Below are 17500 nucleotides of genomic sequence, written 5' to 3' on the forward strand. Positions count from 1 at the left end.
AGATCTGGAAGAAGAAGGCCTATTTCAAAGACCACGCAAATGTGTGTGTGTGTGTGTGGGTGACTTGAGTGAAGTCTGACTTGAGTGAGGCCTATTTGACTGGATGCACATTTTCAATGCAACTCACAGTTTTAAAGTTGCAACCATCACATTTTAAATCTTTATAAGTCATGAAACTTGGGGCTTTTTGGATGTAATCTATTTAAAAAAAATTCCGAATAGGTTTACTACTAAGAACTCCCCCGTCTTTAGCGCTACCTGTGGATTAGGGTCCGATGAACGCTGTGGGCTGCACGCGCCTGTGATAGACACCGGATGCACAGACAGACACTGACACTTCGGTGTGAAGCCCAGTAGTTAACAGTTCAGTTGCCCTATGGAAACAACCAGGAATGTAACGGGCCAGGCTTCTCCGCGCGATCTCGCCAGTACATGTGATGAATTGAATGTTTAATGAGATACAGGTAACAGCGCGTGCTGAACCTGTCCTTTACTGAGCGCCTCGCAGATGCGGTGCGTGACGCTGCGGTAGTAAGCGGGGTTTTTGGGTGAGCTGCACTGGGAAGACGCCTTCAGATGCTCCGGTAGCATCCACGGACCCACGGCAACGACACAATTGCGTGCAGACATGGCGAGAAGAGTGTCACAATCAGCGCTTTACTGAAAGCAGCTGCCAGCCTCGAGGACTATGTCGCAGCTGACGGCGTTTGAGACTCGCGACGCTTTTCTCTGAGGTGGGGTCTGGGGGAAGAGGCGTCCGCAGGACGTGAGCGCGCGCGCACCGCTGGTGAATTTTAATTATCCCAGGTCTGGGCAGACCGGATGCTCGGAATCGTGTGCTTTTCTTGTGTCCTCGCATCCCGCGTACGGCTGCGCGTTCTCTCAGAGTAGCCGGTGTGAAATATCCGCGAGCCATATGAATCACAGCGCACCCGAGGAACAACGCGTTGATTCGCAGATGTGTTCGGGGCTGTCAGTGTTTTTTCCCGGTTAACGCTGAGCAACCCGCCAGTCTAGCCTCCCCTGTCGGATAACCATTCGTTAGCGCACGCAGATGTTTGTGTCGGTCAATAGGCTACCAGCTTGCGCGCCTCGCCATCACCGAGCCTTCGTTCGTGGTGAGTACGAGCTCCCCTGCCTGCACATGTGAATACCCCGTGCTGTTCCACAGCATAACGACAGGTCTTTTACCCTCCGGGATGTTTCCCTTTAATCATTTCAGACAGTGTTGTCAAATTGGCAGATTACACCAGCCCAGTCAGTATGTAGAGTTAATTGAAGAAACGTTAACCTGTGCATAGCATTTCATCACATGCATTGGTTATTTGTACCATTTACATGAACCGTGGATGGCAAGTGTAATTCTTAGACATTAGTGACGGTAGGGTTTGCCACCTGTTTAACGGGAATGCCCGACTCCGCTCTCATCTGACGGTAACAAGTGCGGCCCGTGTCGGTAATTGGAATGCGGCGCTGGGGTGGAATTCAGGAATTCTCCAATTCCAAGAGAAGGATGTCTCTATTTATTTGCCCCAAAACGAAGAGTGGGGGGCGTAGTGCGCTGAGTGCATGTAGCCTTCAGCATCTGCGCATGTGTTGGGCCCTTAATGAATGCAGTCACGGCGAGAACGGGAGATGGATGAGGCTTCAGCCCTGCCGCACGGCCTCGCGCCTCGGTCCTGTGACGGCCTTGTTGTTGTGGTTGTTGAGGCTCGCTGATGGAGTTCCGCGAGCAGGCTGGAGTTTGGTCAGGTTGGGTCCGTGAGTGGCGCCTCTCACGCTCTCCGAGTCGGCTGCTAGCTCGTGAAAGCCAGAGATGAGGAGGATAGACGGGGAGTTCAATTAGACTAACATCAGTACACACACACACACACACACACACACACACACACACACACACACACACACACACACACAGACGGGGAGTTCAATTAGAATAACATCAGTACACACATCAGTACAGGGATAATAATAATAATAATAATAATACATTTTATTTCACAGCGCCTTTCATGTCACTCAAGGACGCTTTACAATTTAAAACAGGAGCAAACAAATAACAAAACAATTAAAATTAAAAGTGCAAGTAAAAACAGCATGGCAACTACAGTGAGAATGCAATCCTGAAAAGGTGGGTTTTGAGAGAGGATTTGAACTGAGGGAGGGAGTCAATGTTTCGGATGTCAGGTGGGAGTGAGTTCCAGAGTTTGGGAGCAGAGCGGCTGAAAGCTCTGCTCCCCATGGTGGTAAGCCGGGCAGAGGGGACAGTTAGGTGGATGGAAGAGGAGGATCTGAGGGAGCGGGTGGAGGTGGCAGTGTGAAGGAGGTCAGACAGGTAAGGGGGGGCAAGGTTGTGGATGGCTTTAAAAGTATGAAGAAGAATTTTAAAGTTGATACGGAAGTGAATTGGAAGCCAGTGGAGTTGCTGTAGGATGGGGGTGATGTGGTGGAAAGAGGGGGTGAGGGAGATGATACGGGCAGCTGAGTTCTGGACCAGTTGGAGCTTATGGAGGGATTTCTGGGGGAGACCAAAGAGGAGAGAATTACAGTAGTCGATACGGGAGGTGACAAGGCTATGTACAAGAATAGAGGTGGTGTGGGGGGTGAGGGAGGGACGGAGGCGATTTATGTTACGGAGATGGAAGTAGGCGGTGCGGGTGGTGATGTTGATATGAGATTTGAAGGAGAGTGAGCCGTCGACGATGACACCCAGACTCTTTACCTGGGGGGAGGGGGAAACTATGGAGCTGTCAATTGAGAGGGAAAAACTGTCAACTTTGAGTAGAGTGGATTTAGTACCGACTAAAAGGATTTCGGTTTTATCACTGTTAAGTTTGAGGAAGTTTGAGGTGAACCAGGTATGAAGTGCAGAAAGGCAATCTGTCAAGGATGAGGGAGGAAGAATGGAGTTGGGCTTGGTGGAGAGGTAGAGCTGGGTGTCATCCGCATAGCAATGAAAAAGAATATTGAATTTACAGAAAATAAGGCCAAGGGGAAGGAGGTAAGTAATGAAAAGGAGGGAACCCAGGACAGAGCCCTGGGGGACACCAGAGGAGACAGGGGACGGTTGGGAACGGAAGGATTTGAGTTGGATGAACTGAGTGCGGTCTGAGAGATAGGAGTGGAACCAGTCAAGGGGGATGCCAGTGATGCCGATGGAGGATAATCTGTTGAGGAGGATGGTGTGGGAGATTGTGTCGAAGGCCGCACTCAGGTCAAGGAGGATGAAGATGGATAGTAAACCGGAATCAGCTGCAATGGGCTCTATGCACGCCAGTAGAACGTTCACGACAATGCCAAATAATATGGCTCACTTACTTCCGGTTTACTTCCTAGTAACTGTCAGTGAGACTTGCAAGCACAGATTACAGCAGAGAACTTCAACAAAGTAGCGTTACATAATGTATAGGCTATATCGAATCATATACTTAAACATGTTAAGTCATACATTCTTAACTTGGATGAAAGAATATTCAACCTTCACAGATACTAACGATCAGGCTTGGGGAGTAACGGAATACATGGAACAGCGTTACGTAATTAGCATACAAAAAAAGTGAACTGTATTCCGGTACAGTTACAAATAAAGAAGACGTAATTAGATTACAGATACTTTTAGCAAAAATTGGGATTATTAACAGGATTACAAATAGATTTAAAAATGCAGAACATTATACCATCATTCACATGCGCACTTTACAACACGTCACGAGAAGACAACAGAGAAAAAAGGTCCATATGATGACCTCGAGTTCAAAAAATGCTTTCCCTGGCTGGAAATATCGACACTATTTTGTCCTCAAAGCTGAAAGTGGGAAGAACATAACAATGCAGTGCACCTTATGGTTACACGCGGTGAAAATACTTTCGTTGTCCAAGGACTCCACGTCAAATTTCATGAAGCATTACAGGCAAGACCAACACTGCTAACGTCTACACAACGATAACATCCGGTTAGCTTAAGGTTAAAGTTGGTTAGCTAACCTGTTAGTATTGATTGCCTACTAACGTTATAAAAAAGGGGGACTTTGGATAAAACACAAGCCCCTGACCGAAATATATTCGTGGCAGTTTAATTGAAGTTTCAGCGTGATGTGTGACTGGGTAACATCTGTTTATTAACAAAGCAAGTTGGGCTATATGTAAGTTAAATGCGCAACGTTACCGCGACTTTCACTCACAAATAACATTTAAACAGCATATTTAAACTATAATACTATACTACTCTTTAGGTCTGCCCTACATTTCAACTTGGAACCCGTAGTCCTACTGTCAGCATGTATTCTCTTTATCAGTTCAGAAAGTGGACACTTGATTCATTAAAAATACTGTCTATGCTCTAAATCTGTGCCGATTTTGTTTTTTTTACTAGCCTATGCTTTGTAAACTGTGGTGTTGTGCACTTTCCATGTAGAGGAGGCTGGTTTGCATAATGACAATCATATTTGTCTTTAAAAAACACTCAGCAGAGGGCAGGTTTAATTGTTAAAACTTGGTTTCCTCATTTTCTTTTCTAAGGTTACATTGTGCTGTTGATTTACAGATTACGCTTAAGTGAAAGCCATTTTATTGATGTCTCTTTTCTGTTGTCTTCATTTGCAAATTTGCCATTGAGGTAATCCAGGTAATCAGTAATTGTATCGGAATACATTTTTAAAGTAATCCTCCAAACCCTGCTAACGATACTATCGCTGTGGTAGAGCAATGTTTAGATTACACACATTAGCCTACAACTAGCTAGTTAACCGTGACGATACAAAAATACAAGAATGACAGTCTCATCTTCGTATTCGTGGATGTAGGAGGAGGCGTACATTTTAAAACCCTTCTCCAGTTTGCTACTGGGTGCCTTTGATGAAGATTTACATAATGAACGTCATTAATTGTGAGTTTTGACAGCTCCGTCAGGCATCGCGTATGAAACAGTGCTATTCTTTCAAAGTAGCGTGAGCGCCGGAAGTAAGTGAGCCGTATTATTTGGCATTGTCGTCAACGTTCTACTGGCGTGCATAGAGCCCATAAGGAGGTCGTTAGTGATTTTCAGAAGGGCCGTTTCAGTGCTATGGCGGGGACGGAAACCAGATTGGAACTGTTCATATAAACTGTTTTGGGATGAACTCTGCAACAAGTGTGGAACGAAATCCCTGCAGGAAAAGGGTGCTCCTTAGCTACTGAGAGTAGTGTGTGTTTGTGTGTGTGTCTGAGAGTAGGAGTGTGTGTGTGTGTGTCTGAGAGTAGGAGTGTGTGTCTGAGAGTAGTGTGTGTTTGTGTGTGTGTGTCTGAGAGTAGGAGTGTGTGTGTCTGAGAGTAGGAGTGTGTGTTTGTGTGTGTCTGAGAGTAAGTGTGTGTCTGTGTGTGTGTCTGAGAGTAGGAGTGTGTGTGTGTGTGTGTGTGTGTGTGTCTGAGAGTAGGAGTGTGAGTGTGTGTGTGTGTGTGTCTGAGAGTAGGTGTGTGTGTGTGTGGAGTTGGAGTTTATTGTCTGCCTGTATATACTTGAATAATGCTACTTCTTGCACACACACACACACACACTCACACATACACATATTGTCCAATTGTGTGCACACTTGAATAATGCTATTTGAAATGTCCAGAACAACATTCTCTCCAGATGTCAGATTTAAATTCACGGATCAGTTTAGTGCCCATAACTCGTAGGTTCTGGTCTCCGTGGATACCCGGCTGAGTGTCTGCGTGTGTGTCTGCGTGCGTGTGTGTGTGTGTGTGTGCCAGATGCACACAGCTTCTCTGTCGCAGGACAGTAACAATTGAGGAGTAAATACAGAAAACGTGGCACAGCTCATACCTCATACCTCACAGCTCCATACCTCACAGCTCCATACCTCACAGCTCCATACCTCATACTTCATACCTCACAGCTCCATACCTCACAGCTCATACTTCATACCTCACAGCTCATACCTCACAGCTCCATACCTCACAGCTCATACCTCATACCTCACAGCTCATACCTCATACCTCACAGCTCACAGATCCTGCCAAATAAAACCTGTTAACCACTTTCAAATTATAACTATTTGCTCTGCACACAGCACTCATGCTATTTACAGTACCTAGCATTTGCCCCGTAGCACCAGCGAGCTAGCATCCCAGACACCTGTTAGTTCCATGCAGTGTGGGAACCACAAACTGTTATACTTGAAGAAAACTAAATATTAAAAATAAACAACTGTGCACTTAGTGAAACATAAATTATCCAAGCATGGGAAGGTTTGGAGCTGCACAACTCACCAAAACAACACGACAACACGTCCCAACACACACGTCAACAACACTACCCAACACACATTCAGAAAAAACACATCCAGCTCTGTCACAGGTGAATGTTGGAGCATGGGGGAGGGGGGGGGATTCACCCAACCCTCACCTGTTGTGTGTGTGTGTGTGTGTGTGTGTGTGTGGCGGGGATTCACCCAACCCTCACCTGTCGTGTGTGTGTGTGTGTGTGTGTGTATGTGGCGGGGATTCACCCAACCCTCACCTGTCGTGTGTGTGTGTGTGTGGCGGGGATGCACCCAACCCTCACCTGTTGTGTGTGTGTGTGTGTGGAGGGGATTCACCCAACCCTCACCTGTTGTGTGTGTGTGTGTGTGGCGTGGCGGGGATTCACCCAACCCTCACCGGTCGTATGTGTGTGTGTGTGTGGCGGGGATTCACCCAACCCTCACCTGTCGTGTGTGTGTGTGTGTGTGTATGTGTGTGTGGCGGGGATTCACCCAACCCTCACCTGTCGTGTGTGTGTGTGTGTGTGTGTGTGTGGCGGGGATTCACCCAACCCTCACCTGTCGTGTGTGTGTGTGTGTGGCGGGGATGCACCCAACCCTCACCTGTTGTGTGTGTGTGTGTGTGTGTGTGGAGGGGATTCACCCAACCCTCACCTGTTGTGTGTGTGTGTGTGTGTGGCGTGGTGGGGATTCACCCAACCCTCACCGGTCGTATGTGTGTGTGTGTGTGTGTGGCGGGGATTCACCCAACCCTCACCTGTCGTGTGTGTGTGTGTGTGTGTGTGTGTGTGTGTGTGTGTGGCGGGGATTCACCCAGCCCTCACCTGTCGTGTGTGTGTGTGTGTGTGTGTGGCGGGGATTCACCCAACCCTCACCTGTCGTGTATGTGTGTGTGTGTGTGTGTGTGTGTAGCTTTGGCAACGTAAAAAAAATACTCTCCCCTTCGTGTTGAATTCACCTCACCCTCTGAGTTCTGTCATGGCAGCTATACCAAAGAGTGGTGTGTGTGTGTTTGGGTCTATAATCTTAATGTATGTTCTGTATGTGTGTGTGTGTGTGTGTGTTTGTGTCTATAATCTTAATGTATGTTCTGTATGTGTGTGTGTGTTTGGGTCTATTATCTTTATTTATGTTCTGTGTGTGTGTGTGTGTGTGTTTGGGTCTATTATCTTTATTTATGTTCTGTGTGTGTGTGTGTGTGTGTGTGTTTGTGTCTATAATCTTTATTTATGTTCTGTGTGTGTGTGTGTGTGTGTTTGGGTCTATAGTTGTGCCGTCTTCGGTAAGCTCTACGCTGACAGCCAGCTAAACTCTTCCTACAAATCACGACTCTGAAGATGTACGTAGTCCACAGGTTTAATGATAATAGATAGGAAGTGTAAACTGAAATTTACAAAAGACATAGACAAATAAATTCTAGCATAAACATATAGTCATTGCATACAGTTACGATAGATTAAATAAACATATATTGTATCTCACAAAATTCACAACAAAGGATAAAACATACCAACGATGCCTTGTTAAGGTCCAGATGTATGCAGGTTAGCTGTAGATAACACGAACATTAAATAATACGCTTGAATTGGCTGAACTGATTAGTTCGTTTGTCTTATTTATAGTTATAAACGGGTCACGCGAATTGACAGTTAAGGCTTAGTTTGTAAAATGACAACTTGAAACAAAAACACTTATTGAAATGCACGAACCATAACGGAAACACAATAGAATGTTAAACATTGTGACAAAACATCTATTCTCTCACCTCCCAACCAGACACATCGTAACAAAACACTCCCCACCTGACGTGGATACACGTCACAACAAAAGTCCATACACAATTCATTTACTGGGCCTCTGGAGGTAGAAGGAGCACTATTTCAGTGACTGGCCTAAGAAAGAGACTAGTCCCTCCTGGTTTGATGGTCTTCACCTCGACCTGGCGCACTTTACTGTCCTTGCCAGGGAAGGCCTGTGTTATCAGTCCAAGAGGCCATTCATTCCTGGGTGCTTGTCTGTTCTTAAGGAGAACAACACTTCCTGGCTGAATGTTTGGCTGGGTGGACTGCCACTTCTTGCGCGCCTGTAGTGTTGGGAGGAATTGCTTCTTCCAGCGGTCCCAGAAGGTGTTTGACAGGTGCTGAACCTGTCGCCACTGGGACTTGTAGAGGTCAGCAACTCCGAACTCACCGGCAGGAGCAGGAAGAATGTTCATCTTTTGCGTGAGAAGAGCTGCTGGCGTGAGTATGAGTGGGTCATCAGGGTCCGTTGTCACTGGAACAAGTGGCCTGGCATTGATGATCGCCGCTGCTTCTGCCATGAAAGTCACCAGCACTTCGTGGCTGAGCTTGTCTTTCAGCTGGAGGAACATTGAGTCCAGAATTCTCCTTGTCAGTCCTATCATTCTTTCCCATGTTCCGCCGTAATGGGATGCATGCGGAGGATTAAAGGTCCAAGTGCAGCCCTTGTCTGACAGGTAAGTCTTTACCGCAGAGCTGTCAATGTTGGATGGTATCTTCAACTCTTTGCAGGCACCGATGAAGTTCGTGCCGCGGTCTGAACGAATGTGTTTGACTGGCCCGCGTACCGAAAGGAAGCGCCGTAGCGCGTTGATGAAGCTAGACGTGTCGAGGGATTCTATGACTTCAATGTGCACAGCTCTTATGCTCATGCACGTAAAGATCACCGCCCACCTCTTACTGTGTGCGAAGCCACCTCTGGTCTTGCGTGATGAAACGTTCCAAGGGCCGAAGACATCAAGACCCACGTTTGTGAATGGAGGGTCTGTTGACAGACGATCAGCTGGCAGATCAGCCATTTTTTGGATGCTGAGTGGAGCTCTGAGTTTTCTGCAGGTTATGCACTGGTGGATGATGCTGCTCACTCTTTTCTTCCCACCAACTATCCAAAGGCCAGCTGAGCGGACCGCCCCTTCTGTAAAGTGACGGCCTTGATGATGGATTTGTTCGTGGTGGTGTCTGATGAGCAAAGTGCCGATGCAATGCTGACCGGGAATAATCAGAGGAGTCTTTTCACTCTGTTCAAGGTTTGAAAGGTGAAGGCGACCTCCGACTCTGAGAAGGCCATGTGTGTCAATGAACGGAGGGCTTGTTTTTGGCATCTTTTCTTGCTTTTGAATGCACTTTATCTCTTGACTGTATATTTCCTGTTGAACTGCTTGGATGATTATGACTGAAGCTTTCTCTGATTCTTCAACTGTGAGTTCTGCTTTGCAGTAATGCCAGCCCTTGCATGTACTGTTTTCTCTCTGAGTCGTCTTGAAGTGACGAGCTATGTGGATGAGGCGAGTGACTGCACGAGACAGTGACTTCCAGGTGGAGAACTTGGCGAAGCGTTGAGAATCAAGCTGCTTGGACGAGGCTATGGTGCTTAAAGTAGACACCAGAGGGCGGATGTCTGGGTCTGAGCTTGGGTCAACAAGGTTAAAGGCACTCTCAGAGAGGCTGGGCTCTGGCTTATACAGGAATTTGGGTCCACTCAGCCAGTTGGTGTCGTTCAGGTGGCCAGCAGGAACAGAACGTGTTGCGTGATCTGCCGGGTTCTGGTCTGTTGGCACGTAGCACCACTGGTCTGGGCGGGAGGATCTTCGGATGCGTAGCACCCGGTTGCTGACGTAGACATAAAAGTGCCTGGTCTCATTGCAGATATAGCCCAGGACCACTTTGCTGTCTGAGAAGTAGGTTATGGTGTCAAGCTGCAGGTCTAGTTCTGCTGAAATCAAGTCTGCTAACTCAACAGCAAGCACCGCCGCACAAAGTTCAAGTCTTGGCACTGTGTGTTCAGGGCGGGGGGCCAGCTTAGCTTTTCCCATGACAAATCCGATCTGGTGGTTCCCATCAGCGTTTGTGACTTTGAGGTAGCTCACAGCACCGATGGCTTTGACTGACGCGTCACAGAAGATGCACAGTTCTCTTCTTACTGCTGCTGACGGTGAAGCCTGTGTGTAGCATCTGGGAATGGAAAGCTTAGAGAGCTCGGACAGAGAGGCTCTCCATGATGTCCAGGCATCCTCCATGGCTTGAGGCAAGGGTGCATCCCAGTCGCCGTTCTCAGCGGTGAGCTCTCCCAGGATAGCCTTGCCTTGGATTGTGACAGGTGCGACGAATCCAAGCGGGTCGTAGAGGCTATTGATGGTTGACAGGACACCGCGGCGGGTGTAAGGCTTTGTCTCGCAGGAGACGTTGAACAGGAAACTGTCTGTTTGGAGGTTCCAGTCGAGTCCGAGACTGCGTTGGAGCGGAAGCATGTCTGCATCGAGGTCAAGGTCTTTGAGGTCACTTGCGTGGTCACTGGATGGAAAGGCCTCCATGACCTCTTTGCTGTTCGCTGCGATCTTGTGCAGTCTCAGGTTTGACTTGGAGAGAACTTCCTGTGTCTTTTTTAGCAGGTCGACAGCCGCCTCAACTGTGGGCAGGGATTTCAGCCCATCGTTGACGTAGAAGTCCCGCATCACGAAGTGTTTCACATCTGGGTCGATGTGGAACTCGTTGACTTGAACAGACTTGTGTAGGCCGTGAATAGCTACTGCAGGTGAAGGGCTGTTTCCGAAGACGTGGACCCTCATGCGGTAATCCACGATGGCTTTGGAGAGGTCATTGTCTTGGAACCAAAGAAAATGTAAGAAGTTCCGGTCTTCTTCTCTTACCCCGAAACAATAGAACATCTGTTCTATGTCGGCTGTGAAGGCGATAGCCTCTCTTCTGAACCGGATCAGCACTCCGAGCAGCGTGTTGTTCAGGTCAGGTCCCGTTAACAGCACATCATTGAGTGACACGCCGTTGTACTGGGCACTGGAATCGAACACCACACGAATTTTCTTTGGTTTCTTCGGATGATACACCCCAAACGTTGGTAAATACCACCGTTCTTCATCTTCACTGAGAGGAGGAGCTAACTCAGCATGGCTGTTCTGTAACATCTTGTCCATGAAACTGAGAAAGTGTTCTCTCATCTCAGGCTTTTTGTCAAAGTTCCGCTTGAGAGACATTAGGCGCCTCAGCGCTTGTGGCTTGTTGTCTGGGAGCCGTGGGCGTGGACTCTTGAAAGGTAATGGTGCCACCCAACTGTTGTTTGAGTCTTTCCATAGGCCTTCATCCATTATCTTCATGAAAGTGGCATCCTGAATGGAGGGAGCCACCTGATCGTCATCCTTGGTCCGCTTGAACACCGTGCATCCAAGGTGATCGGCTTCACAGGTGAGGTGGTCCGCAGGATACGCTGGGGGCTGACCAGTGATGTTGACGCTGCTGAAGTTCTCTTTCACATGGAACACGTTGGGGCATGGAGCAAAGAGAGTGGGGCGTTTCAGCTCTGTGGTGTTCGTGTGGAAAGTGCTGATTGTCAGTGGTTTGTGGACATTGCCTAGGCACACATTTCCAACAATGACCCACCCCAAGTCCAACTTCTGTGCAAAGGGCAGGTTGTGAGAGCCATTCACCTGTTTGCGGACTTTATGCACTCTGATAATGTCCCGTCCTAAGAGAAGCATGATTGGGGCTTGGGGGTCGATGTCTGGGATGCGGTGTGCCAATGACCTTAGATGAGCATGATGGAGAGCCACTTCGGGGTTGGAATTTCCTCTCTGTTGTTCGGGATGTCATTACATTCTATGAGACTTGGTAATGGTATGCGAACAGTTCCATCAAAGGATTCTACTTCATAAGCATTGGCTCTTCTGCCTGCTGATTGCTTCACTCCAGCACATGTTCTCAGTGTGTATGGAGCGCTTGGACTTTGGTCGTTGAACACGTCGAAGAACTGCGAACGAGCCAGTGACCTGTTGCTCTGTTCGTCCAGGATCACATACAATTTCACTGCTTTTTCTCTATGGCCAGTCGGATACACTTTGACGAGGCATATCTTCGAGCACGAGCGGTCTGTGAGCTCGCCACCGCAGACTTTAGTGCATTTGTTGTTGACATGAGACTGTGGTGAAGCTCCCTCCTGCTCCCCGCCGTGCTCAGAAGCATGGCCGACCTCTTGTTTCCAGGGTGCAGGTCCAGGGTGAAGTGCTGTGTTGTGTCTGTCGCTCTTACATTCAGAACACTGTACGTTGATCTTGCAGTACTTTGCTATGTGGGACGATGAAGAGCAGCATTTAAAGCACACATTGTTATCTTTGAGCAGTGTTTTGCGCTCTTCAATGGGCTTCTCTCTAAATGCCCGACACTTACGCAGAGGGTGTGGCAGGTTGTGCAGTAGACACAGTTTATCACCGTTGTTTGTAGGTGGCTCACCCATGTCAGATGTGGCTCTGGGGGATACCTCTGTCTTGTGAACGGAGACCTCTCGCTGTCTGTTTGGCTTCCATGCTGTTTTCTCTGTCCAGGGAGCATTGTCTGTGCTGGCGATGAAGTTGAAGCTGGGATCGTTCATAATGCATGCCTGCTGGCAGACAAAATCCACAAAGAAGGCAAAGGGAGGATAATTCACCTGTTGCTGACGCTTGTAGGCTGCGCCTGCTGTCGCCCACCTCTCCTGAAGGCGAGATGGGAGTTTCTGTACGATTGGGTTGAAGCCCCTCGCCGTGTCAAGGAACCTTCACCTTCACCCTTAGCTGCCTGCAGTTCCATTAATAGATCGCCCAGCTTCGTCAGCATAGATCCATCTCGGCTTGTTACTTTTGGGAAGCTGTCAATGCGTTTGAACAGAGCATTTTCTATTACCTCTGCTGAGCCGTACGTTTGCTCGAGCCTGTTCCATGTCATGGCCAGTCCTGCTTCTGGGTGGTGTATGTGGATTGCTCTTATCTGTTCAATGTGTTCTGCTGACTCCTTGCCCAGCCACTTAAACAGAAGATCCATCTCCTCACTCGGTGTCAGATTAAGGCCACTGATGGCATTCAGAAAGGAGCGTTTCCATGCTCTGTAGTTTTGTGGCTTGTCGTTAAAATGAAGTAGGCCTGTAGCCACAAGTTCACGGCGGGCTAAATATCTTACAAAGTAATTTACATGTGAATAGCCATTATCAGAGCTCGGTGGTATGGCATAACATGCATGAGAAGGACTGTTGCAACTATGTGGCCTGGAATGGCGTGCAGGATCAACATGCTCACCGCTGAACCCGACGCGAGGCGGATCAGCATCTTCACACATCCTGGCTAGTGGCCCATGGATATACTCTTCTGTGTGGATGAGAGGCTGCTGTGAGGGGAGAGGATGTGGAGTAGTGTTGTTCTGATGCAGATACGACTCAGCTTTGATGTGTTCAGCCACATATCGCTTCGTGCGTTCTGAAGCCACCAATGGGACAGAGTCCATGTTTAGCCCACACCTGTCTCCCTCACTATTCTCATCAGTAGCAGCCTCAAGTGCATCCGCTTCAGCAATGGCTGCAGCTGCCTCTCTTTTATGCCTAAGCAATTCCAACTTCAATTTCAATTTAGCCTCTTCTTCAAAGTAGAGCAGACGTGCCTTTGCTGCTTCGGCTCTTGCTCTAGCTTGGACTGCCGCAGACCTTATGGATGATGCGCTGGATCTCACTGAGCACTGAGCTTCCGAGCGTGTATTTAAAGATGTGCGTCCACTGGTTGCCCTTGGCGTCGACATGGCGGTTAGCTGTTAGCTTGCGTTATCTTGCCTGTTGAAAGCTCGTTGTTTACTTTGCCGTCTTCGGTAAGCTCTACGCTGACAGCCAGCTAAACTCTTCCTACAAATCACGACTCTGAAGATGTACGTAGTCCACAGGTTTAATGATAATAGATAGGAAGTGTAAACTGAAATTTACAAAAGACATAGACAAATAAATTCTAGCATAAACATATAGTCATTGCATACAGTTACGATAGGTTAAATAAACATATATTGTATCTCACAAAATTCACAACAAAAGATAAAACATACCAACGATGCCTTGTTAAGGTCCAGATGTATGCAGGTTAGCTGTAGATAACACGAACATTAAATAATACGCTTGAATTGGCTGAACTGATTAGTTCGTTTGTCTTATTTATAGTTATAAACGGGTCACGCGAATTGACAGTTAAGGCTTAGTTTGTAAAATGACAACTTGAAACAAAAACACTTATTGAAATGCACGAACCATAACGGAAACACAATAGAATGTTAAACATTGTGACAAAACATCTATTCTCTCACCTCCCAACCAGACACATCGTAACAAAACAATAGTCTTAATGTATGTTCTGTATGTGTGTGTGTGTGTGTTTGGGTCTATTATCTTTATTTATGTTCTGTGTGTGTGTGTGTGTGTGTGTGTGTTTGGCTCTATAATCTTTATTTATGTTCTGTATGTGTGTGTGTGTTTGGCTGGGGTGATTACAGTCTCCTGTCATTCATTAAGTAATTAATTAAGTAATTACCCCTACAGGGGGCAACTGCCAGCTTTGCTCTCAAAGGCAGCATTTACTCCACTAGTCTGGATGTAGGGCAGTTTCACCAGTGCTCTCACCGATGAGCTCACCGATGACTTGACCGATGACTTTCACCAGTGATCTCAGTGACGCTTTCACCAGTGCTCTCACCGATGACACAGAGGCTCTGTCTTTCTCTAAGTCCTCGTCCATCTCTCTCTCTCTCTCACTGCCCCCTCCCCCCACGATCAGAGGCTCCTGAATGCAGACGAGATGTTTGTTTTGATGTTGTGTTTATGATTTCACATGCAGTGCTGACTGTATTCCTGTGAATAATGCCTTTCATATTAGCATTAGCACCAGTGTATTCCTGTGGATAATGCCTTTCATATTAGCATTAGCATCAGTGTATCCTAATGCGTTTCATATTAGCATTAGCATCAGTGTATCCCTGTGGATAATGCCTTTCATTAGCATTAGCATCAGTGTATTCCTGTGGATAATGCCTTTCATATTAGCATTAGCATCTGTGTATCCTAATGCCTTTCATATTAGCATTAGCATCAGTGTATTCCTGTGGATAATGCCTTTCATATTAGCATTAGCATCTGTGTATCATAATGCCTTTCATATTAGCATTAGCATCTGTGTATCCTAATGCCTTTCATATTATCATTAGCATCAGTGTATCCTAATGCCTTTCATATTAGCATTAGCATCAGTGTATCCTAATGCCTTTCATATTAGCATTAGCATCAGTGTATCCCTGTGGATAATGCCTTTCATTAGCATTAGCATCAGTGTACTCTATGCTAAACGCACTATTTGATACCAGCATGTACAGGGGCCAACTCACTCACATGGTCATACCCCAGATTCTGTCATCACAAAGGGTCTCAATGTCTCTACAACCATCAAGGACTTATCTGATCGTGTTCTTTGATGTGTGTGTGTGTGTGTGTGACTCAGCCTTATCTGATCGTTTCTGTGTGTTCTTTGATGTGCCTGTGTCCCCACACATTCAGAACAGATCTATGACTGTAGGAAAGAGAGTCATAAATCATCCCGCGAGTGCTCTCTTTGAGCAGGCACTGTCAAGGACCTCCAGTCAACTGTCAGACTCCGTAGGTGAATAGCTGAATCATTTTTAATTTTAAATGATTCGTATTATGGACGACATTGCTGCTGTGAAAGTGAAGCAAACAGAAGGCGCCATGGGAACCAAATCCAAACTCCTTAAAAGAGAATGTAGGAAAACAAACTTCAGGTCCTCTATCAAATCCATGCAGACATGCTGAATGCTGAAATATGCAATGAAAGTCTTTCTTTTCCAATGTTATCAGTAGAAATATACAACAATAGTCATGTCCTCTCAGCAGAAATACACAACAATAGTCATGTGATGATAACAATAGTCATGTGATGATAACAATAGTCATGTAATAACAATAGTGTGTGTGTATATTTGTGCTCTCAAGACTCTCAGCTCTTCCACGTGCTGCTTAGATACCTGTGTGTTGTGTGTGTGTTGGGTGGGGGGGCCTACCAACTTCTTCCCTTCTTAGCAGCAGAGGTGCTTAATATCATTGCTGTATCACTGCTGTCTGGCACATTTCCTAAGTCCATGAAAACAGCTGTTATAAAGCCCCTACTAGGCCCACATCAAACCTAACCCTAACCCATATCAAAACTACTATTTGTTGGCAAAATCATTGAAAGGGCAGTTATTAAAGGAACATTATGTTACAAATGTACCTTAAAATAACAGCTTCAGAATCATTTTGGTGGTAAAGTGACTTGAACTACGGAGAATGGCGTATGGTGTGTGTGTGTGTGTGTGTGTGTGTGTGTCTGTGCCACTGCCATAGAACACCTGGTGTGTGTGTGTGTGTGTGTGTGTGTGTGTGTGTCTGTCTGTGCCACTGCCATAGAACACCTGGTGTGTGTGTGTGCGTGTGTGTGTCTGTGCCACTGCCATAGCCTGCCAGGGACGTCTGGTATTGCACTTCATGCAACAACAACTAGACCCTTCTGCTAACTATAAGCATATATATATATATATAGCACCCAAATAAATTCATCTCACGCCAAAACCTAACTCCGCCAACTTGTAATAAATCACACTGTCCCTTCTGGTCACACCTACACCTGCCGCCTGCTCAACTGCCCCCTGCTGGTCACACCTGCCCCCTGCTCCATACTACACCATGTCATGTGGCCTATGAGGGTGTGTTTATCTACCACGCCCAGTAGGGGGTGCTGTGCGTGTCCTGAAGGGTAGTCTTTGTCAGATGCACCAGATGTGTGTGTTGTCTTGTGTGGAGTTCTTCTCAGGTGTGTGTGTATGTGTGTGTTGTCCTTCCTGCAGGAAGCAGCTGTAGCTCAGTGAGAGGAGCGGGGCCGTGGCGCCTCCTTAAGACTGTTTGCTGAACTGCATCCAGGGGGACAGACTGGTGGTCTGATCAAAATGCATCAGGTGATTGGAGTAACAAGGTGAGATCAGTTCACATTCAGCAACACAGACACACACACTCACACACACACACACTCACACACACATACACACTCACACACAACACACACACGCTCACAGACATCACACAAACATTTAAAGGGGTCCAACACTTGTGTGACATTTATGTGTGTAGAAGGTGAAGTGTCTACATGTTGAGTGGTTGTAACTTGTGTGTGTGTGTGTGTGTGTGTGTGTTTGTCTGTGTGCGTGTGTGTGCGTGTGTCTGTGTGTCTGTGTGTACAGGAGATGAGGAGCGGACTGGCCGAGTGACCGACCAGCAGGATTCTCTCTTTGCATGGATGTCAGACGTCATGTGGTCTCCACCATGGGCTTAGGAGCTCCAGGTGACACTCAACGCACACACACACACACACACACTTAACCCAGACTAAACACACACACAACCCA

The 17500-nt window shown here is 47.0% G+C and overlaps 1 protein-coding gene across 3 annotated transcripts in view; it reads left to right on the forward strand.

The window, feature by feature from the left end:
- The first annotated feature begins 625 nt into the window (after positions 1-625).
- ccdc120b (coiled-coil domain containing 120b) overlaps positions 626-17500 on the forward strand; it is a 33236-nt gene continuing 16361 nt past the window's right edge. For 2 of the 3 annotated variants that reach the window (XM_031567885.2, XM_031567887.2), the window contains exons 1-3: positions 626-1118; positions 16946-17070; positions 17336-17436. In XM_031567885.2, coding sequence (XP_031423745.1) covers positions 17388-17436 — 49 coding nt within the window. In that variant the 5' untranslated portion in view covers positions 626-1118; positions 16946-17070; positions 17336-17387. Of the gene's footprint in view, positions 1119-15596; positions 15706-16945; positions 17071-17335; positions 17437-17500 lie in introns of those variants that run through there. The other variant, XM_042707835.1, reaches the window with a different exon arrangement.

This window comes from Clupea harengus, chromosome 5 (assembly GCF_900700415.2).
Source record: "Clupea harengus chromosome 5, Ch_v2.0.2, whole genome shotgun sequence".
Classification (NCBI taxonomy): Eukaryota; Metazoa; Chordata; class Actinopteri; order Clupeiformes; family Clupeidae; genus Clupea; species Clupea harengus.